The sequence below is a fragment of the Heteronotia binoei genome, chromosome 10, assembly GCF_032191835.1.
Source record: "Heteronotia binoei isolate CCM8104 ecotype False Entrance Well chromosome 10, APGP_CSIRO_Hbin_v1, whole genome shotgun sequence".
Classification (NCBI taxonomy): Eukaryota; Metazoa; Chordata; class Lepidosauria; order Squamata; family Gekkonidae; genus Heteronotia; species Heteronotia binoei.
This window is the reverse complement of record NC_083232.1, coordinates 74,894,821-74,918,404: the sequence shown is the minus strand read 5'-3', so window position 1 is coordinate 74,918,404 and position 23,584 is coordinate 74,894,821. Positions and strand designations below refer to the sequence as shown.

At 41.1% G+C, this 23,584-nt stretch overlaps 1 protein-coding gene across 50 annotated transcripts in view; it reads left to right on the top strand.

The window, feature by feature from the left end:
• Nucleotides 1–23,365, top strand: part of CLASP2 (cytoplasmic linker associated protein 2) — a 160,704-nt gene extending 137,339 nt beyond the window's left edge. For 26 of the 50 annotated variants that reach the window (XM_060247591.1, XM_060247592.1, XM_060247593.1 and 23 more), the window contains 12 exons: nt 1,208–1,371; nt 2,142–2,220; nt 6,251–6,394; nt 6,515–6,658; nt 8,931–9,037; nt 9,735–9,888; nt 11,481–11,706; nt 15,354–15,547; nt 16,036–16,164; nt 19,685–19,891; nt 20,144–20,260; nt 21,313–23,365. In XM_060247591.1, the coding sequence (XP_060103574.1) occupies nt 1,208–1,371; nt 2,142–2,220; nt 6,251–6,394; nt 6,515–6,658; nt 8,931–9,037; nt 9,735–9,888; nt 11,481–11,706; nt 15,354–15,547; nt 16,036–16,164; nt 19,685–19,891; nt 20,144–20,260; nt 21,313–21,399 (1,752 nt within the window). In that variant the 3' untranslated portion in view covers nt 21,400–23,365. Of the gene's footprint in view, nt 1–1,207; nt 1,372–2,141; nt 2,221–2,330; nt 2,382–6,250; nt 6,395–6,514; nt 6,659–8,930; nt 9,038–9,734; nt 9,889–11,480; nt 11,707–15,353; nt 15,548–16,035; nt 16,165–19,684; nt 19,892–20,143; nt 20,261–21,312 lie in introns of all 50 variants that reach the window. The other 24 variants (XM_060247540.1, XM_060247577.1, XM_060247574.1 and 21 more) reach the window with 1 other exon arrangement.
• The last annotated feature ends 219 nt before the right edge of the window (nt 23,366–23,584 follow it).

Sequence of the window (23,584 nt, the reverse complement as noted above, 5' to 3'; positions counted from 1 at the left end):
ATGGGGATTCTGGAATTTGTACAGCCCTGCCTGGGAAGATACTTGTACAAATCACCATGCAAGTGAATCCCAGGCACTGGCTGTGGGATCCATCCCCTTCCCAGATCAGACAGACTGTCCTCTGCACAGCAAAGTTGCTGAGAGAAGCAACTCAGCACTGAGAGTGAGGTGTGCAAGGCTCTGAGCCCCCTCTGACGCCGGCTCACTGCTCTTGCCCACCCTTGAACTGCATGGACACAGTCCCTACTTACCAGTCAGGTACCATCCTGGCAGTCATGTTAGTTACCCCCGTGCAAGGAAGATTACCCCCATGTTAGTTACCCCCAAGCAGCTCACGGTAAGAGAAGGTGGCAGGCACACAAGCACCACATGCTCACTCTCGCATGCTCTTTCACTCTGCGCAGACACATTGCTGCCCCTGCCCCTAAGCGTCCTCCTTGCATCTGCAGCAGTCCAGCAAGTCAAGCCATCCCAATGCCGCCTCCCAGCCGCTGGAGGCACCAGCAACTACCCAGCTCTTGGAAAGGGGGGAAAAGAGCCAGGCGAGGCTCTGCAGCCAGGCAGGGCAGCTGGGGTCTGAGGTTCACCTGGTCAGCACAGAGTAGTCCTTTCCCCCTCCTAGATCCAGCCATGCTGCCCACCCGCCACTCACCTTCTGTGCAGCCCAGTTGCTGAATAACCACAAACCGGTCCCAGTCCACAGCCTGGGGGTTGGGAACCCCTAGATTACAGGTTGTATGTTGAGTGGGGATGAAGTGACAAAGTCAGGAGCTGGGCGGGTGTACACAAATTTTTGGATTAGATAGAATATATCTTTAAAAGGATACTATTTCATGGAGTTTGGGACAGACTGGTTTGAACCATTTCCACAGACTTCAGTGCAACAGAAGACCCCAATCTTCTTCACACACACACACACAAGCCCCCTCAAAACAGTTGCGCCAGTCATCACAGCATTTCTTTCCAAAATGACACTGCATGAAGTACTAATTTTCAGAACTGCATATGTATCCTCTTGACTCTCAGATTCTGATGAAAGATGGGGCCGAATGCTTTCCTGCTTGGCTGTGAATCATTGCCTTTGTCTGCTTCTGTGCGTTTTACTGCATTATTCTTTTGTGAGTTCAACACAGACTAGCATCAACTCCTTTTCTTTCCTGCTCTTTCTTCTTTTTTCCTCCTTTTGCCGTCTTTGTTCCTTACCTAGGTGTTCAGCATGTTTTTGGAAACTTTGGTAGACTTCATTCAAGTCCATAAAGAAGATCTACAGGACTGGCTGTTTGTGTTGCTGACACAACTGCTGAAAAAAATGGGTGCTGATCTGTTGGGGTCTGTACAAGCAAAAGTTCAAAAGGCACTGGATGTAACAAGGTAATAGATTCCTGGCTGCATTGAAATACATTTTTTTTTTTATTCGCTGCCTCTTTGTATTAATAGTTCCACTCTTGCCACCTGAAGAGTGGTATCGCCATAAATACCAGTACAGATTTACAACATTCAACACCATGAATAAAAGTATTAATACATACCAAGATACCTGTGTAGATTTCCGTATTCACTAACTGGTTCTGAAAGCATAATGCCTCATATCATGTATATGTTATTCATAATATATAATACCATGTATGGAAAGTCGCCCTTGGGATTTTAAAGGTCTGCCTTTAAAATCTGAAATATTTTATGTAGCTTCCCTATGAGTTTTAGCCATTCCAAACCACTCTCTGCCCACCAACAAGATTCTGCTAAGTCCCTTTTCTCAGTTATTTATTATTATTATTATTTATTATTTTCAATTTATAGCCTGCCCTTTCCCAAATGAGCTCTGGGCAGGTAACAACAGTCCATAATACAAGGTTAAAATCAGATACATATAATGAAACAATATACAATCTAAAAGCAAAATAACAGTCAAACTCCAATTCTGCAGTTGGTGGTATCAGTTGCCACCACTCCTTCCATACATCCCCCAGCTGGTATAAGATATGCATAGTTCATCTACCCACTCAGGTCATTGATTTGAAGCAAATCACCTGCAATAATTCAGTCTCCCCCCTTTTCTTCTGGTTTTACCAAGTCCCCTGGAGCTCTTAGAAAACTATTAAGCTTTGACTCTTAATACAAAATAAATTCATTTTTCTTAGGGAATCATTTCCAAATGATCTCCAATTCAATATTTTAATGAGATTCACTGTTGACCAGACTCAGACACCCAGCTTGAAGGTAAGAACTTTTGCTGCAAGCGAGGCCTGTAGAAATTCTACATGTTGATATATTGTATCTGTGTTGCATAAGGTTTTCAATTCGCGGGTTTTGTTTTTATGAACTTTCAGACAGTCAAGCCAGCACTGCAGGACCAGCTTCGTTCTTTTTGGAGCGCCAAGGTTTTTGTCTGCATTATTGCCTTTTTTTTAACCTATTGTGTGTAAATTTACACTTTTCAATTTTTTTATTTGTATGCATCCATATGCAGCTACTAACCTTTGCAAGGGATTCTGAGCATGCTGTTCTCCAGTTGATGCCGAGTGTTACACCTCTGCTAAACGTTTGACAGTAAACCTTACACAAGGCCAATAAAATAGGGAACAAGTGTATGGCTGCCTAACACCAATCTGGTTATGCAAACTCACTCTATCAAGTCTTTTCTAATGTTATGCTTGTAATTTCCCAACCACATTTATTAATATAGTGGCTCTCCTAGCTGAATATATTCTTCAGCTTCCTGTGGTTGTGCATATATTTTTTCATATTAGCTTACCTCTATTTTTTTAAGCAGTCATTCTTTAAACAACTCCCAAAATATTATGTTACATTGTATGATACAATGTACAGAATTCTAACATGGAGGTAGAGGCTGAAAAAGTATCATCCTTTGGAACATATGTGACAGATTACTGCCCTTTAAATTTGACTTGGGAGAAACTGCAGCTTTAGGTGTAAATGCTGCAAATATTAAGAATGAAAACTTGGGAAAATAACAAGCATATACAAAAAAACAACAACAGCATTTCCCCCTCTATCCTGCACGCATTAAATGTACACAGTCTGTTAGTAGCTTTTCACAAGGTGGCACACGCAAATACCTTTTGTTTGTTTGCCTGAAGTACAGTAGAATTTTATAGTATATGCTAAAGACTTTGGTTTTTGACTACTCTCTGTAGTGGGGATCTTTGATCTGGAATTTGAAGTAATTTTATGGGTTTTAATGTAATGAAGGCATATAATAATCCTTTCAAGTGAAAGATTACATACAGAGATGTGTTAGTTGAGTGCTGGGCATTCTCTGATAGCTGAATAATACTACCATATGTGTTTCTTCATCTACATCTGGCATTCAGAGGTTTCAGTGAAATTATGAACTTGCTGTAAGCAACTGTGTATTTTGATACCTTTATCTCAACACTTGGAATGCCAAAGTTTTAAAGGTGGCTATAGAGAAGAGAGGAGGTTAGTTCTTCTTGGTTACCCATCAGTCTGGGGAGGGGTGTCTTCTTTATAGAAAAATGCTGTGTCTGTTGACTGTCCCAGGATCAGTTCCTGTCTCTTTTTGTCTATCTGTCTCGTATACGCAGACATGTGTCAGAACTAGCATTGTTATGCAGAGTGGAATTTCTTTATTATGGTTATTTTCATAGATTTAGTGATTGATTCATCTTTCAAGAAAAGAAGGATTTCTCCTTCATTTCTCTGTAAAGAGGTATCAGTGCACCCTTTTGTAATTTCAGCCCATGTAGTTGTTTTATGTTATACACAAGTTGGTGCTTTAGCAGGAGAGAGAAAGGTATGGGAAGACATCACTTGCCTCTGAGCATCTACAAAATAAAATTCTTACATTTTGCAAACTATCCCTTCCTGCCCCTCATCTCTTTGTATTTATTTTTGATCAAAACAGAGTTCATCAGAAACTGACTCCAAAAGAAGTAAAGGAATGAATTGTTGGAGTTCGGGGGGGGGGGGGGGGGGGTTGGATTACTAAAGAGGAATTAACAGAATTTCCCTTAGCAATGCTAAAACAGAACTTAATCCTATGGATTTAAAAGGAACAACAAAAAGAAGTCAAGTAGAAATTACACTGCATGGGATAGTCCAGGGTTACCTTTATGAAACTGGCATAGGACAAGAAAACTGGTTCTCACAGGAATTATTTCCCAGTTGCAATAAAAAACAGGTGCTTTTTAGTTATGCACTGCAGATTTGATGCACTGTTAGCAGGGATTGCTATGGTTTTTATTATAACAATGGCAAGTGGTGGTGACATGCAGCGCTGTATGTCTCTGGTGACATTGTGTTAATGCAGCTGAAGAGTTGCAATGCTTATTATGAGAGACAAATAGTCCTCTGTTAAGAACATTTCGCAGTATCATTGGTGGATTTTAAAAATCTTTATATGCTGCTTTTAAAAATTTGATCCATAGGTTCATCCAGTCCACCTTTCCATTTCCAGCAGTAGCCGTCCAGATGTCCGTGTGAGGCTAGTAAGCAGGAACCAAGTCAATAGTCATCCCTTGTCATTTCCCCATCCAGTATCTGAAAGTATTACCCTGAATATGGAAATGAATAGAAAATCCACTGAGGATAAGTCTGCTTCCATAAAGCTATCTAGGCTAGTAGCCATCACCACCTCCTGTGGCACTAATTCTACAAGTTGGTTACATGCAGGGCTTTTTTGTAGCAGGAACTCCTTTGCATATTAGGCCACATCCTGATGTAGCCAATGCTCCTGGAGCTTTACAGTAGGCTACATCATGGGTGTGTGGCCTAATATGCAAAAGAGTTCCTGTTACAAAAAAAGCCCTGGTTACATGTGACTTATAAGCATATATATGACTGAAATAGACAAAAAACACAAAGTAGGATGTTTTATGTTGGAATACACAGATGAAAGAGAAATATGTTTTCTGGCTGCAAGGAACACAGCCAGTTGTATTTCTCAGATCTCACTCATTCTGATTTGAAAAACATCTCCAAATTAACTTAACATGTCTAAATATTACATAAGAGAAAAAACATACTGAATTCTAAGCACAATGTTATGGTATCATATTGACTTGCAGTGGATTGAGTGCTGCTAGAAGAGTCGACAGCCTGGAAGTGCTTGTGCCAGTAAGGCAATGTTGGGTGTTGCATAAGCATTTTCTCCATTGTGCTGACCCTGCCCAGGTGTATGAAAGGTTTACATATGCAGCTTAAGGTGTCTTTTCCCTATGTTTATTATGTAAAGAGACAATGCTAAGTAGATGAGTGAAGACAATGCAGAAGAGGAGCCGGCTGTTACCAGATTGTATTTTTAGTTCAAAGATAGTTCAAGAAATTTACAGTGCAATAGTTATAATAACTTACCTGCTGAACTTTTAATTCCTTTCTTCCTATTGCAGTATTTCAAACTGTATTTGAAATCCAGCTTTAAAAGTGGTTTTTAGTGCTAAGAGTTATTGTCTGAGAAATCACCAAGATACGTGTGTGTGTGTGTGTGTGTGTATGTAAAAAGGTTATAGTGGTCAAGAGCCAAAGAACAACACAAGGGATAGTGTGTGTGCTAGGGTTGCCATCCTCCAGGTGGTGCCTGGAGATCTCCATGAATTACAGCTAATCTCTACATAATGCAGATTGATTTCCCTGGAGGAAATAGCAGCTTTGGAGGATGGACTCCATGGCATTATACTTCATTAAAGACCCACCTTACCCTTCCTAGGCTCAAATCTCCAGGAATTTTCCTGTCTGGAGTTGGCAACCCATGTGTGTGTGAAATAGAAAACATTGGATTAGATAAAGGTCCCCTTCTACATATTGGAGTCTCTTCTGCTTGAAGAAGGGTTGTTTCAGACCTCCTGCTACAACATTACATGAGAAAATGAAATTAAATCCAAACATATTCCACTAATGCAAAAGGTTAGCCAGCTTCTTGTGCAAGTGGAAGAATGAAAACAACTACAAAACCATTTATTTATTCTAAATATTATTCCACTGTTGTATCCCATGTGAACTCTTTCAGAAGAGTATGTGGAACAACACTACTGACCATGTTTCTTTTGCTCAATCTTTTGTGTCCAGTCTACTGATTTTATGTATCTTAGACCAGAAAGACAATTTCTTGCAGGCACTATCATCATCAAGTACAAAGAAACAATCTCTTTCAGGATATTGCTGTTAATAACTTGTTACCAAGTAAAAGAAATTATTTTCCAGTCTAGCTTGCTCACCTCTGAATGCCACATCTTTCTGTATACCTTCCTGACTGTCCATATTTTTGTAGGTAAAAGTTGCAATTCTTAAATACATAGAGACTCTTGCACAACAGATGGACCCAGGGGATTTTGTAAATTCAAGTGAAACTCGTCTAGCAGTATCTCGAATTATCACTTGGACAACAGAACCTAAAAGTTCAGATGTTAGAAAGGTGAGAGCTTGCCAAACAACATTAGTTTTCTGTTTTGTCTGTTTTTATCTAAGATTTTTATTTTTCATGTCAAGGCTGTCCTAGTTATATTCTTAATATGGTCTGATCTTTTGATTTTAGGCTGCACAGTCTGTATTGATTTCCCTTTTTGAACTCAATACTCCAGAGTTTACAATGTTGCTGGGTGCTTTACCAAAAACTTTTCAAGATGGCGCCACAAAGCTTCTTCATAACCACCTCAGAAATACAGGAAACGGTAGCCAGGTATTTGCAAGTTTTTAATGTATTCTGTATTAAAATATTTAAGGGGTTAATCTAACACAGTGTTTCCCATTTGCAGGGTCGTGACCCGGTACCAGGCCACGGAAGCCTCACTACCGGGTCACAAGAAAAGCCAAAGCTAGCCCCGCCCCCAACAAAGCATGACCTCTGCTCTGCTTCCTTTCCCCATCTCTCAGTTGTGCAGAGAAAAGCTAGCCTTGAAGACTGACACAGGCTGCAAAGCCTGCACTCCATTTGGCTTCCTTCCTTCCCCCGTCTCTCTGCTGTGCAGAAAAAAAGCTAGCCTTGAAGACTGACACAGGCTGCAAAGCCTGAGCTCTGTTTGGCTTCCTTCCCCCGTCTCTGTGTTGTGCAGAGAGGAGCTGGGTGCCTCTCCTTTCTTCTCCCCCCCTCCCAGTGTTTAAGAGAAAAGCTGGAGTCCACTGCCACTTTAGACCCATGAAGTGTTCTTCAAAGTATGAACTTACATGTGCCTTGCAGTATGCTCTTTGGGGAAGATTTCCCCAGGAGGTCTGGGCAGCAAAGAAGGGTGTGTGTGTGTTTTTTTCAGCCGGCAGGGGCAGGGAGTGGGCATTCCAGTAGCTATGTTTTTTTTAACCTGGGCAGAATTGTTGTTGGCTGGAGTCATCTGATGGTGAGAAAGGCTTTTTTTTCCTACTCCCCCCCGCTTCTTTCTTTCTTTCACTGCAAGTGATGCTCTGTCTTCTTGGTGCTGAGATGGGGGGAAGAAACAGTGGGAAGGCTTCTAGTGCCCTGGCCCCACTGGTGGACATTCTGGTGCTTTTTGGACATTGTATGAGGGAATTTTGGACTGGAGAGTTCCACTGGCCTGATCCAACATAGCTCCTCTTATGTTCTTTCTTTCCATGTCTTCTTTTCCTCTTTCCATTTCATTCTTTCCCTTTCTTTCTTTCCTTCCTTTTTTACTGGATGAACTTTTCTGTTCATCATACTGTTGTTGCAGACATAGGAGCTCTGCCAATGAAAAGTTGGCACCCCCAGTTGTAGCCAGCTGGCCTTTCTATGAGATTTCTGTGTGATTGAGTGAGAGTGAGAGGTGTGGGGCAGAAAGAGATTATTAGAGATTACTGCAGTATATCTCAGCAGCACTGGAAGCGATGGTACTATGAACTTGGCATCATTTTACTGGTCCTGCTTTTAACTGCAGTCTGACACCAAAATTAAACTCCTCCTGTAGATATTTAAAAGGATGAAAGAAGTTCACTGGCTAAATATGTGCAAAACAGGTTGCTTTTAAAGGCATGAGAAACACAGCCAGTAAAAAGCTGCAGGCCCCTCATAAATATTCTTTTTGGGATAACTACAGAAAAGCTTGTATGAACTTCATATAACTGGAAATTAATTCATTAATTGCAGTACAATTCTCTGATACCTTTCACAGCAATTTTCCAGTATTTCAGCCAAAGAAAAGTATGAAAAATAGCTGTCAAAAGATTTTCTTGAAACCAAGCAAGATTGGTTATAGCTTGAGTCAGAGTTCCAGTAGTAGCAGCTGAAGGAAGGGCCTACTAAATGTTTCAGCATATTTTGAGGTAGAGCAGCTGCCAGGGCCCAGTGTGGGTGATACACAGTGCTGTCATTCCTGATGGCAATGGCAACAGCACTCCCAACTGCATACACTGGCCAGTGCTGTTGAGGAAGGGGTGTGTAGTTAGTGCAGGCAATTGAATATGGGCATTAGGAGTGCTTGCAAGTTGGAGAAGAACACACAAACCGATAGGTGCATGCAGGTGTGGGAGTGAAAAGAGAGGACCGCCCACTTTCCACCTCCATTTTGGCTCAGCATGCATTTCAGAGAGATTTTTCTGGAAATGAAGTTACTTCAGAAGAAGAGGCAGGTTTGGGGAAGTGCCCTGGAAGTGACATCACAGGAAAAGGTGGAGTTTTGGTTCAGTGTGTCCCGGAAGTGACATCACTTAGCCCTTGACACCGCAGGAAATGACATAATTCCTGTCTTCCGGATCCACCCCCAAATTTTAGTGGGCCACGAAGGAGAAGTGTAAAAATAACCTAGCCACAGGAAAGAAAAGTTTGGGAAACCCTGATCTAACAGATCTGAAACATGCTTGGTTGAGATAAATGTATTCATTTGAGGATTTTAGGGAGTTTTGCTACTGAATGTACCTTTTGATTAAATTTTGAACTTTATTTTTCTTAGACAATGTCATTTGGATTATTTATTAACTGCATTCTCCATAAAATGTGCTTGATTACAACATTTTTTTCATTACAGGGATCCATGGGAAGCCCTTTAATGAGACCTGTTCCTCGCTCACCAGCAAGTTGGTCTAGCCCCCTCACTTCACCAACAAATACATCCCAGAATACTTTGTCACCAAGGTAAAAAGACCAAGTTATATATAGCTTATTTTTAGTAACTGCCATTGCCAGCCCATTGGTAGCCCCATGGTGCAGAGTAGTAAAGCTGCAGTACTGCAGGCAGAGCTCTCTGCTCACGACCCGAGTTCAATCCCAACGGAAGCTGGGTTCAGGTAGCTGGCTCAAGATTGACTCAGCCTTCCATCCTTCCGAGGTCGGTAAAATGAGTACCCAGCTTGCTGGGGGGAAAGTGTAGATGACTGGGGAAGGCAATGGCAAACCACCCCGTAAAAAGTCTGCTGTGAAAATGTTATGAAAGCAACATCCCCCCAGAGTCAGAAACGACTGGTGCTTGCACAGGGGACTACCTTTACCCTTTTTTTTTTTATTGCCAGCCCAGCCAAGAAGAATTAATGAGAAGACAGTGACTTTGGATACATTCCAAAAATATTTCTGAAGTAACTTGTTGGGGGGGGGATGTTTGTTTTATGATGTCTGGTTACCCGACATATGGAGCAGTCCTCTGACCCATAGATGCACTCTGTGGTTTAGGCCTATTAGTTATTTATTCTGTCTTCAAATACACACCAGTGGTTTCATCTCAAGATGCTTTTCTCCCATTTTTTCCTCATTTATTGAATTCATACAATTGAACATAAGTTAGATAAAAATATTATTATACATAAAGAATAGCTTTTTCCTCATTTGTGTTCCGCAGTGCATTTGATTACGACACAGAAAATATGAATTCAGAAGATATTTATAGTTCTCTCCGTGGAGTTACTGAAGCAATTCAGAACTTCAGTTTTCGCAGTCAAGAGGATATGAATGAGCCTATGAAACGGGATTCAAAAAAAGAAGATAGTGATTCAGTGAGTATTTCTGCTTGAGGTAAAAATGAATGACAAGGTTGTCTAGAAGAAGACAAAATAAATTTGGGGCCACTGTGCCATATACATGCCAGCTTTACCAGCACACATTCATCTGAATAAATGTATGCATGATGCTTCTTGGCTAAAGCATCTGGGACCTTACCCTGACTATAAATAGTGTAAAGCCCCATAATAAGTGCAGTCAGGAGACTACAGAGATAAAAATAGAGTCTGGAAAAGGCCTTGGCATTGCTTCCACGCTGAGGGTTCTAACTCTAACTTCAAAATACATATGCTTGTCTTAGAAAATGTTCTACATTATGTGAGGTGACTAATTTCCTAATAACTGTCTGTACTAAAACAACTGTCCCTAACCCTGACTCTTCACTGACTAAAAATACCTAGTTTCTGGATCCTTAGACTGTTAAAATTGCAGGTGATTATTAAAAAAAAAAAAAACTCTTTAAGGCGGGGTATCAAATTCATTTGTTAGGAAGATCAGATCTGACAGAAATGGGACTTTATGGGGCTGGGCCATGTGTGTTATAAAATGTAATGTGAGGTAGCAGAGATATAAACGTTATAAAGGACACAGACAAGCACAATTAAAGATGTTATGTTTTAACTTAAAATGCAAACATGCTTAAAACTCTTGCAATATTTTGTTAAAGTAGGAAAGTGGGTGAATAGTGGTATTTGGCAATGCAAGTTTTAATATAAATCATCAAGTAAAAGCAGAAGGATCACAGCAGAAACCTGGAAACCTGCTCTGAGCCTGGAAATACAATTAAATGGCATTGCAAGATTCTTCCCCACCCCACCCCCCGAGTCTACTCAGATTGGCAATATCTCTCCAGTGTAATATCCCCCTTTGGCTGTGGGTTCCCAAATTAGAATACTCACCAGTCCTCAGGTCCACTGAACAGAGACAAGCTGGCTCAAAGCATCAACACTTTATTTTCAAGGGCATAACTCCAGGAAGCATGAGCTTCAACTGGCAATAGGAATGCTGAAACAGCACAGACAGAGTTGGAAGGAAAATGTGGAATGGGCCCAGATACCTAAATGGAAAATCCATTCCACATTTTCCTTCCAACTCTGTCTGTGCTGTTTCAGCATTCTTATAGCCAGTTGAAGCTCATGCTTCCTGGAGTTATGCCCTTGAAAATAAAGTGTTGATGCTTTGAGCCAGCTTGTCTCTGTTCAGTGGACCTGAGGACTGGTGAGTATTCTAATTTGGGAACCCACAGCCAAAGGAGGATATTACACTGGAGAGCTTAATGGAAAATCTACTCTGCATTTTCTTTGCAGTTTTGTTTCAGTCAGACAAGGCAGAAAGAGCAGGGAACGTCAGCAGCCTCGGAGCTTCAAAGGCTGAAGACAGGAGGGGGAGGGAGGAGGATAGAGCCTGGTGGGACTGATTAAAGCCAGTTCTGGTCCACAGGCCAGGCATTTGACACCCCTGCTTTAAGGCATTATAGCTTTCACAATTGCTGTTAAAAATTTAAAGACATATGCCTGCTGTTGATTTACTGATAGTTATCTTGACATGGAAATCATGATTCTAACATATATCTCTTTTTCCCGTGTAGATTTGCAGTGGTTCTGGAATCGAGCTGCGAGCAGGAAGTGGAGCTACTGATACAGGCCGAACAGCTCTTGACAACAAAACCTCATTACTTAACACAATGCCTCCTCATTCTTCCCCACGGTCACGTGATTATAATCCATATAATTACACGGATAGCATTGGTTCTTTTAACAAATCAGCTTTAAAAGAAGCCATGTTTGATGATGATGCAGAGCAGTTTCCTGATGGTAAGGCCAGCATGTTTTAAACTGTAGTAGGGAGATGACATATGGAAAGAATCATGCAAGCAACATTTAAGAAAATTGTCAACCTGTGAAAGGCATGAAAGAAAACCTTGGTATGGGGAAAACAGCTTCTATCAGAATTCTTAGGCTACAACAAGCTAAATAAAAATCCAAAACTTAATATCCAAAATGTTCATTTGAAAGCAGATAAAGGCTGAATTGAATATTAACTAAAATCGTGAAATTAAACTTAATTAGATCTCATAGGCTCATTTCCAAGCGTTTCTGCACCAAACGTTATCAGTTAAAAGATTAAACTGAAGTCATCTAAGTTCTTGAAACCTGCAGTCGGTTTTCCCAAGGTGATGTCAACAGGATCCCAGGTGCTGCTAGGCCAACCACATACCTCCTAGATCCATGTCCTTTGTGGCTAGTGAAGGCTGACTTTTCCACAAGACTTTTTCTACAAGAAAGCTTGCAAAAATCTCAGAGCTAAGCGCCCTTTCCTAACAAGAAATCAGGCATGTTTTGCTGCTTTTTTAAAATTTAAAATGTGATGATTCAGTCTGGGTCTGAGCTAAGCAAAAGCAATTCCATATTTTGAAATATTTCTAGTTGAAACATAAACCTGATGTGTGTTTCTTGTCCACACGTGTACTTTGGAGCAGATACACATCAGAAGAAACAGTGCTACATTTAGCGCCCTTGATTGTCTGCTTAGCATGATAGTGAGCAAGCATAAGTTCCTTTTCAGATCAATAATACATTGCTACACTTTCCCCCTTTGCTTTTTCTGTTACTTCTGCCTTGGTTCCTGTGCCTATAGTAGTGCTTTCTAGGAATGTACTGAACATGTACTGGCGAGAGCCATTTGGATGTAGTGGTTAAGAGTGGTGGACTCTAATCTGGAGATCCAGATTTGATTCCCTACTCCTCCACATGCAACCGCTGGGTGACCTTGAGTCAGTCACAGTTCTCTCAGAGCTGTTCTCTTGAGCAGTTCTCAAAAGAGCTCTCTCAGCCCCACCTATCTCACAGGGTATCTGTTGTAGGGAAAGAGAAGAAAGGAAGGAGCCCTCTGAAACTCCAAGTGAAGGGTGGGGTATAAATCCAATATCTTAGTGCTCTAAAATATGAATGCATTATGTCTGTACAATAGTTGAAATATCTTCTGAACAGTATTGGACATTTTTTAAAAAAATGTATATACCACTTTCCCTAAGTTATCTTGTGAAGAGAGAATTAGTTTACTCAATCACTAAAGGCTCTAAATATATCATCACCAAAGTTTATGCAAGGCATCATGAGTCTCTGTAAGACTCTGAGATGAGCTTGTGCCAGATCTGACAGTGTGCTCCGTCAGAGTAAAGCGCGGGGTAAGAATCTGCAAAGAATCTGTAATGCTTAGGCAGTCATCTGCTGCCACTTTCTTAGCCATGGAAGATTAATTACCTAGGATGGGGTGGCCAACGATAGCTCTCCAGATGTTTTTTGCCTACAACTCCCATCAGCCCCAGCCATTGGCCATGCTGGCTGGGGCTGATGGGAGTTGTAGGCAAAAAACATCTGGAGAGCTACCGTTGGCCACCCCTAACCTAGGAATTTGACAGGAAAGTTAGTCTTAGTCTTTGTAGAGAGATAGAAATACAACATGGTAGTGACAGGGATAGCCAGTGTAGTTTAGTGGTTAGGACTGACAGACTCTAATCTGGAGAACCGGATTTGATTCCCCAGCTCCCACAGGAAGGCTGGTGGGTGACTTAGGACCAATCATGGTTCTCTCAGAGCTCTCTCAGCCCTCATCTAACTCGCAAGGTGCCTGTTGTGGGGAGAGGAAGGGAAAGGTGATGGTAAGCCACTTTGAGACTCCTTAAGGTAGAGAACAGTGGGGTGTAAAAACTAATGCTGCTGCTGCTTCTTTCAATATAATCACTACTGGCTGTAGTTAGAGTCTGGTTGATGGAGCTGCACAAAGGACAACTATTAGTCCATTATATCAACACACAGAGACCTCTCTTGTTGCAGTTTGCTACATGGCCAATGGTCATCTAAATGCCTAATAATATATAGATAGGATTACAACATCCTTGGCTGTGGCCACGAGGGAACCGTGTAGCTGAATTCACTGAGAGAGTGGATCCAGCGAATAGGACCTTTCCTCTACCGTTCAAATGGGAGGGGAGCAGACAGATAAGGTAGTACTAGATGCAAGGGATACATCCAAGGGGAATAATGTTCTATAGTGTCACATTAGGATCTGGGAGACACAGATTCAAGTTCTACCTTGTCAAATTCTACCTTGGCGTGAAACCTTAAACCAGTCACATATAATTAGAATAACCTCACAGGGTTGTTGTGAGGATAAAGTGAAGGAGATGAGTTGATGTAAGTGGCTTTGGGTCCTCATTGGTGAGAAAAAATTGGATATAAATTTCATAAGCCCCCATCTGTGCCTGCACAGTGATTGGTACAGTTGTTTTGAATATCATCTGCACCTACAGAGTCCCTCAGAACTTCTAAATAAATGGGGCATAGCTCTCAGGGCTTCAGCAAGTACAGAGAGAGGGAAGGCCAAGAAAGGTTCAAACACTGAAAACAGGAGAGCTTTTCTTCGTTTGGGACTTTAGACATTGGGTGTAAGAGGCATAAGTAGGAAGGGGGATTAATGCCATCGAAAGAGAAAAGCCTTCATCTACAGGAAAACTCAATAAAGGGGCAGCAAATGAATATCCCTAGGGAGGAAATTCCATAATTTGTTACTACAACCACAAAGCCTGTTCTAGTGTTCCCACTAGTGGCAAGGAAGGCCATTGTAAAAGGTAAAAGTATTCCTCTGTGCAAGCACCAGTCGTTTCTGACTCTGGGGTGATGTTGCTTGCACAATGTTTTCACGGCAGACTTTTTCTGGGGTGGTTTGCCACTGCCTTCCCCAGTCATCTACACTTTCCCCCCAGCAAGCTGAGTATTCATTTTACCGACCTCGGAAGGATGGAAGGCTGAGTCAACCTGAGCCGGTTACCTGAAACCAGCTTCCACTGGGATCAAACTCAGGTCGTGAGCAGAGAGTTCAGACTGCAGTACTGCAGCTTTACCACTCTGCGCCACGGGGCCATTGACCCACCCAGAATTGGTCTGGTGGCCAAAAGCCAGTCCAACTCTGCCTGCAACTCACTCTAGAGACTCATTTTTGCTGCAGCATTATGTACCAATTGTAGTTTTCAAACATTTGTAATGGCAGCCGAGGCAGAGTGCATTACAGTATATTATAGATGTTACTTGAGTACACACCACAGTGGCAAGATCTTCCCAGTCCCATGATTTAAAAGCACCTGGGGTAACTAGAGAAAAGGCAATATGTTTAAAGCGTTGGCAGAAGCAGGAATCTGAAGACTTCAGGAGTAAAAGAGTTCACTGGTGATGTCTTTAGCCTCCAAGTTCCAGATCAAAACTTTAATATGTCTTGTTCTTATTATCAAACCTTAATCTCTGAAAATTGTAGAAAGTCCACAAAATAACTTCATGCTGATTTGGCTTTAGGAAGATGTCTAGTGGTTCTTCTCATAGGACTAGAGATGTATATCTTTGCAACCAAGAAATTAGTTTCTTTTTTACTTTGTTTCTAATGGGTTCACATTATTTCTTTTGTACAGAACCTCCCCTGGACCATTCTGATCTGGTTGCAGAATTGCTAAAAGAATTGTCAAACCATAACGAGAGAGTTGAAGAACGAAAAGTTGCTCTCTACGAACTTATGAAACTGACCCAAGAAGAATCTTTTGGTGTTTGGGATGAGCACTTCAAAACAATTCTGCTTCTGTTATTAGAAACCCTTGGAGACAAAGAGGTAACACTGCTCTCTATTGGGACTTGCCTGTTTTTTTACAGATGTTGGGGGGGGGGGTAGTCACAATGATACAAAACACCAACATTGATATTCAATACTCCTGTGTGGTGAAGTGTGATATACCACTCATCAGGAGTGATGTTATAGTAGTCATAGAATTCATTAGGGGGTCTCATGTACCACAGCTACATGAATGAAAGGGTGGAGGTGGGGAACCATATTTTCCAGTAACAGCATTATTCCAGTTCTGGTGCCAAGGGTATGTGATATCTGCTACAGAAGCTCTGTCATGAAAGAAGATACCTGGATTCCTCACAGCCAATGAGTTATAGCTGCATTTTTACCCAAAGAAAAATTAAATGGAAAAACTTTTAGAGACATCTCAAAAATTCTGGATTTTTGCTGTGAAAACCTGAAACTGTCCTGTCAAAAGTAAGCCTCATGAAGCTGTACACAGAATACTAAACTAAATGTATTTAAACTTTCAGCATGCAATTAGAGCACTAGCATTGAAAGTCTTACGAGAAATTTTAAGGCACCAGCCTGCAAGATTTAGAAATTATGCAGAACTCACAATCATGAAGACATTAGAAGCTCACAAAGACCCTCATAAGGAGGTTAGTATACATTACTGCATGCTGTGAGATTGTGTTGCCCTAGAGGATGTAACTGAAATAATCAGTGCAAAGCACATGTAAAAGAACATGGAGAATGCAATGAACCTGTCATACAAATGCCAAGTGAATTCTATAATCTGTACCAGGGCCAGCTCGCCCTCTAGGCAAACTAGGCATTTGCCTAGGGCACTGGGAGGGGGGCACCAAATTGGGCTCTTCCTTCCTCCCCGCACCCAAGACAAATTCCTAATTTGCCTTCCGTTGCCACCCTGCCGCCGCCTCCCTTCCCCCCTTCAGTTCTGCAGCAGCGCACTCCACCCCTGCCCCCCTGGTGCACTCAGAGGAGCGCTGCTAGAATAGCACCTATCCTTTTAGATGTGGCCTAGACATCTGTGCGCTCTCTCTTGAGAGAGTGCTTGACAAGGCTTCACTCCTCCCTCACTTTGGAACCACCGGAAGTGAGGGGTTACGAAACATCGTCGAGCACTCACTCAAGAGAGAGCATGGAGATACCTTGGCTATGTCTAAAAGGGTAGGGGCAATTCTAATGGCACTCCTCTGAGTGAGCGGGGGGGGGGGCGGAGCATGGTACCGCAGAACGGAAGGGAGGGGACAGCGGCAGCCCAGCCTGGCATATGTGCATGAGCACATGCCTAGGGCCCCCAGGGACGGGGGGGCAGCAGACAATGAGTCTGCATGGGGCGCCATGCACCCTTGGGCCATCCCCGATATGTACAGATGATCGTTAAATAGTTGGGTTGAACTCTGAAAAACTGGCACTGAGTCGCTGTATTTGAAAATATCTCCAGGACCACAGATATTTGTGAGGAGGAGTGTATTTTCCAGAGGGAGGTGAAGTGAGAGATCAACTCAGTTTCAGCAGATTATGGAGCCATTTCATAACTTGTAAACCGGGGTAAACAGCCTGCAGGCTAGAACCATCCTACCCAGGGCTTGAATCCAGCCCTTGAGCAAGTGGCAAGAGGAAATGAAGTGAAGGGAACCACCCTTTCAGCTTCCAAGGGGAGTGTGCCCTTTGGAACTCTCTTCTCCCCAACTCCAATGAGTGATGTGGGCCAAAATGAATGATGGGACCAAAACCACTTCTGCCTGTTCCTGCACAAATCCCCCGCCCCCCAATTGTTCAGAGCTGCACCAAGGGCAAGCGGCAGGAGCCTGAAAGGTCAGGGGGGGGTGTTTCCTTTCCCCCCCCCCCTTGCTACAGCATGTGTGTGTTCTGTTTTCTTTTGTCTGGCTAGTCATACCATGGCTTCTCTCTGGTGCAGCTGGGTCCACTTCCCCCTTACCATCGCATTGCTACAGTGGGAAGGGAGATTTAATAGTAAGGAAGCCTAAAGTGTATTTGCAGAGGGGTATACAGTGCATGAAGGCAATGGGGGGATGCTACAGGAATGGGACAGAGGGCTCAGGCAGTGAAGGGAAATGGGCAGGAGCATGGCTGCTTGGCCAGGAAAGAATGGGGAGGGGAGGAAAAAGCAATGTGTGAAGGCGAGGTGGTGGGAAATAAGCGGGAAGTGACTAGGCAAAAGCGAGGCCAAAGGCAAGAGTGGGGCCAGACACTGCTGGATGTGCAAGGTGTTAGGTGAGGGGTGGAGGAGGCAGACTGGCAAAGGGGGAAGGTGGGAAGGGGCAGTGAACCCAAGCATCAAAGCATGGGATGCAGCAAATAGGAAACATCTAAGTGGGGCATGGGGGCTTTTTTCTGCATGGGACTTGGCATTTAATTTTGAGAGTGAGAAGGGAGAGGCTTGAAAGACCAGCGGTGGTGTAGATGGATGTAGATAAGGTGCGGGGGGATGTGTTCTCTTTTGGTTTTGCAGGGGAAGCCAGTAGAGCATAGCTAGACAGTTCCCAAATGGGAGAGAAGATCCTACAAGATTTCCAAGCCCTAAATGAACTCCCATATGCATGGGGGATGTAGCCCAGGTCTGAAGCAACCAGAGAGTCCGATCACAGAGGAAGCTGACCAGACCATGGGCGGGCTTAGTGGGAGATAGGGAAGCAACAAATAGAAAGGGGAAGCAGCTGAGAGAGTAGAAGCAAGGGTAGGAGGAAGATTCAGTGGAGGAGAATGACTTTGTGGTTTTCATTGAGAGCGATTCTGACCCAGATCAAGCTTCTCCAGATCTAGAAATAATGGAAGTGTCAGATATGATAGGAGGAAGCCAGGCAGCACTTGGGGTTTACTTAGATGAGGGGTATGCAGTTGTTTGGTTCAGGTGTGAGGGGAGCTGCATCTAGCCAAACAGAGACTATGGGGGAGCAGGAGTGGGGACAGGATTTTGGCACCCAAGGTGGAGAAGATATGGCAGAGCCGGGGGAGGGGGGTTTCCAGCAAGTAGGAAAAAGGCCCCAAATGTAGGGTTGGCGACAGGTCTTAGACATGGACCTGGTAGAGATTTCAAAGGTGATCCTACCCCAGTTCCCATCCCCAAAAGATAGGCTGTGTGTGTGCGTTTGGCCTCAAGATATCAATAATTGATCTGAAGTGTTAAATCTTTCTGAATTTGGCATTAGCAAATTTTACCAGTTTCTGGGTGCTAATTACCCGGAACTTAAGTCTTTTTGCGTCTAAAATTCTGTCTATGTTTGGGACGGTGTATTTCTGTGAACATCTCTTTTCTGTAATGAATATAACAAAAATCAAAAGTACGTTCACAGTTTACAGATACACACTTGTACAGCATACTCAAGATTGCTCTAGCACCAACATTTTCTCCAGATTTTGATGCAACAATTCAGATCAAGAGGTGTCAGCAAAGACTGTTAAATAAAATATTGCAAGAGTGTTAATGTTTTAAGCATGTTTGTATTTTAAGTAAAAAATAATATCTTTAATTGTGCTGTCTGTGTCCTTTGTAAAGTTTATATCTCCGCTACCTGGCATTACATTTTATGACACTCATGGACCAGCCCAACAAAGTCCCATTTATGTCAGAGCCATCCCTCATAACAAATGAATACAACAGCCCTGTAAAACAGTTTTCTGTCAGGCAGATAGAAGTGTGTGCAAATTGTAGGCATCACAGAAAATTGTGGGCATTATCAATCCATAGTAATAATATATTATAATTATTTCATAGCCTTAATGAGAACAATACTGGGCATCCTGACTGGACAGAACTGGATGCATAATGTTTGAATTAAGACTAGATGGGTTTAAAGACGTACAGTCCCATACTTTTAAAAGAAGGATTTTGCTAATACTGCATTGTAAATATGGTATATGGAGTTAAAATACATAATTATTTTTTATCCAGATAAATTGGTCTTAAAGTATAAGATCTCTGTGTGAGGAACGCTGTTTTAAAAAGATTAAGGCCCCATCACTGAGATATTCTTGGTGAATTCAGTAAACTAAGTCTATTGTTCCAATGAGAACTTCAGTTATAAATCTTTTATGTAAAATAAGTCATCTACAAAGTTTAACAACATATCAAAGTACAAGCTAAACAAATGCAATTGATGTGCTTCTGTATGTGTCTACTTAATATTTTAGGTGGTAAGATCTGCTGAAGAGGCTGCTACTATGCTAGCCACATCCATTAGCCCGGATCAGTGCATCAAAGTACTTTGTCCCATTATCCAAACAGCAGATTACCCTATTAATCTGGCGGCGATCAAAATGCAGACTAAGGTGATAGAGAGGGTACCTAAAGAAACCCTTGCTCAGCTCTTGCCGGAGATAGTACCAGGTCTAATACAGGTAAGAAGGTATAAAATGTGAATGAGTGACTTAAAATTGGATAGTTAAAACAGACCACTTGTTTTTTGAATAAACAATGTGTTAAATGTATTTGAACAAAATGGTTTGTTTGAGACCACTGACAGGAAGATAAGTAATTGCAAGAACCTGATAAATGAGTTCTATCAAAATATTTGCCCTGGCTTCCTTTTCTTGTTATACTCTTTCAAGATTCTATTTGCTAATGAGCTTACTAATGCTTTTGTTTTCCAGGGCTATGATAACTCGGAGAGCAGCGTTCGGAAGGCTTGTGTCTTCTGTCTTGTAGCCATTCATGCAGTAATTGGTGATGATCTGAAACCACATCTCAGTCAACTCACTGGCAGCAAAGTAAGCTCAGATTCGTCATGTTCAAGTGCTTAGTTGGGGTTCAGTGACAATCTACACATTTTAGGGATAGGCAGTTTCTCACAGCTCCAAAACTGCTCAGCTACTATCCGGGAACAATAACTTTTTAATGGAAAATCGGGACTGAAGAAACCTATAGCAGTTGTTCAGAGCTAGCTAAAGTTACAGGGCACTTGTTAAAAGAGCTTGTAATTTAAGTTAATTTGTTTCACTTATTTTTGAATAAAGATTTCATCAACATCACATTGGCCATCTCAAGAAGATGGTAATATTTGTACAGCCAGTTTTAAAATTGATAGCTTTCCTGGTACGGTAAAAACTGCTAAAATGATAAAGACGTATAATATTTCAGATAATTTCAAAAGATATTAAATTATATCTCAGTTATATTAATATAAAATCTCTTTGTAATATCAGACCATTAGGAAGCTTTTCTAGCATTTGTTATATGTATGCCTGGATCTCTCTCCCTTTTTTAGTGTAAATGTTAGACCATCTAGCATGGAATAGAAGTGGCCTTCTTACTCTTCCAAGTGCACTGCTCCATCTCAAAGCTTTTTGAGATCACTAGTCATAGATAGATTATTATATATCTGAACTACCTGTTTCTCTTTGAGGGTTAGGAGGAAATGTCCTTAATAGATAAAAATAATCGTGGTGTGAAAATGGGCATATGGTGGCTTTTCTGTGCAAATAGGCTGCCATGCCATTCTCTGAATCATGAATAAAAGAAATTGGAAAATATTATCAGGTGTGCAGTACAGTTATAGAAAGGATATCTAAAGCAAGAATCTTGTTCGAGTGATCCTGATTAGTTATTGCAATGCTAAAAGTATTTTTGTGCCAATTATTAAAATAACCTCAGTCTAAAATGGCTATTTGTTCCTTTTAATCTTTAACTTCAATGACTCTTGAGAAATTATCAGTCTTCCTCCTCCCCATGCTTATATTCTTGGCAAATGTGATTTTTCTGAATGTTAAATTTTAACATTCCATAAGTATTCAACAAACTATTTACTGAATTAAATCTGCAGATGAAGTTGTTGAACCTTTACATCAAACGTGCACAAACGGGCTCTGGAGCAGGTGATGCAGCTGCAGATGTTTCGGGACAAAGCTAATGAAGCCAATTGCCCACAAAATAGGTCTTGTGAAGAAAAGACAAACAGTAAAAGGAAAAAAAATGAACACACCTTTTCGGAACTCTTCATTTTTGTTGGGGTTTCTTTTATTTTCTTCTCTCCACCCCCCCCCCCCTGGAGGGCTACTCTCAGCCTGCATGTGACTGTTGCAATTATTTCATATCCAAGAAAAAAACAGTATTAATATCATTTGGTTGACACAAACTTTTTTAAAAATGTAATCCATCATGTTTTCTGTTCACACTCTGTGTGTCTCCCTATTAATTTTTACCAGTGTTACTGTACATTTTCTTAATACAGAAAAGCAAGTTAATTAAACCAGAATGCATTAAACTCTGAAAGTGAAAATCTAAATTTCCTTGTTTTTATTCGGCTGCAAAGTAACATAGCTGTTGCTGTTTTTGTTAACGTACCATGTTCTTTGCTGAACAAGACTGGTCTGAACTGCAACTAGACTGTATTTGGAGATACATCCTCATTATGTATGTTGACTAAGATAATCTGGAAAGCAAGCAGTGCCCATCAATGCTGGATTGATCCAGCTCTGGGAAAGCAGTTATATTTCACTGGTTGAATGTTTTGTCCTGTAAATAATTCAGTGCAAACTTAGGAGGACTGCAGCTGATACCTCCTTTTTGTGGAAGATGGCTATTCAGAGTACAGTGTTGCAAAACTGGAGCAATGGGTTGCCCTGCTTTTCCAGTAGCAAATTAAACTAAGTCACTTTTAATGAATATGACCCATCCTTATCACAATTCCTTCTTCAAGCAGGATGCTTCAGAGTGGAGTGCTCTGCACAAGCATGCTCAGTATGTATTTATCTTTATCACTAGAATGTTTCCTCTCAACCTAATTACTCTGGAACTACTAGTTCTATCGTTTTAACTCATGTAAGAAATATTGGATAGCACTGCAGAAAACTCCTTGGTGATCACTTTTTTTTATTTTTTTATTTTTTTGCAAGAGTTGGGATTTCTGCACTGAATTTGGGAGGGTTGGGGGTGTAAAAATCACAAGCACTATACAGACCTTAACAACATTGGTTTGAGGGGTTAATTTGAATGAGTTGGAAAAGCTGCACCAAATTTATTGCATGGTTTTCTTGAAACAGTGTCATCAAGATCATCTGGATTGAGATGTGGAAATGTTTTCAGGTTGTTTCTGTAACTTTTTTTTAAACTTCATTGTGAATAATGCTTCTTTGTATTTATGGACTTGATAACAAGCTTAACTGACAGACAGGAGTGAGATCAGCACCCTTCTCACAATGGCTAGAACATAGGTGTTGTGACCACAGCTGCATCATCTAGTTTTGGGGATTGTGTCCTTACAGGAGAGAACATAGCAGTGCCAAGGATGACGATGATCTGTGCTAGGCTAAGATTCTCTCTACCTCTTCAGGGTGAATACTTTTGACTGAGCTGCTACCCATAATGTCTTGTGGAAAAATTGTCTATAGAAATATTTTATTTTTTATTTTTTTTCCTTTGCTAATGTGTATTCAAAGCCCAATTCTTTAACATGCAGCCAAATGCCATTTTTTAAAGAAAAATAAAAGCTAATAACACTTTATTTGCGAGTTACTTTGAAAGGCAAATTCAATAAATGTGTGGAATACTTGCAATTGCATAATATAAATAAGTCATTTTGACTTTGTTCACCATAATTCTGACTGGGAAAGATGAAATGTGGTTCTTGAAAAAGCAGTTTGCTACTGCTGAAAGCTGTTTATTGGGGAAAATATTTTAAAATATATGTACAAAATTTAAAATTGTCTTTATTCATCACTGGCTTTTTTTTAGCAGCCGCATCAGAAAAATAGTCTCCTCATTCTCATATGTGTAACATTCTTGTTTTCTACTGTTCTATTGCATTGTGTATTTATAGTTCTATTACCATTGTGCATATACAGGCAATAAAATGTACATAACATTACTTGAAAAAAGTTAACTATGTATACAACTGTGTTTCTGCTTTATTTAATGACAGAGCTTATAGATTAGACCACACTGAATTTATAACAATGAGACTTCCCAAAGTCTGAGTGCAAACTTTCACAAATGCTTTTTTTTTACCCAAAACTGTAAGTTTGTACTTTATTTATTTTTTTAAAAGTGTCTATCATTTTTAACCAAGTCCCAGCCAGTACTAAAAACAAACAAGA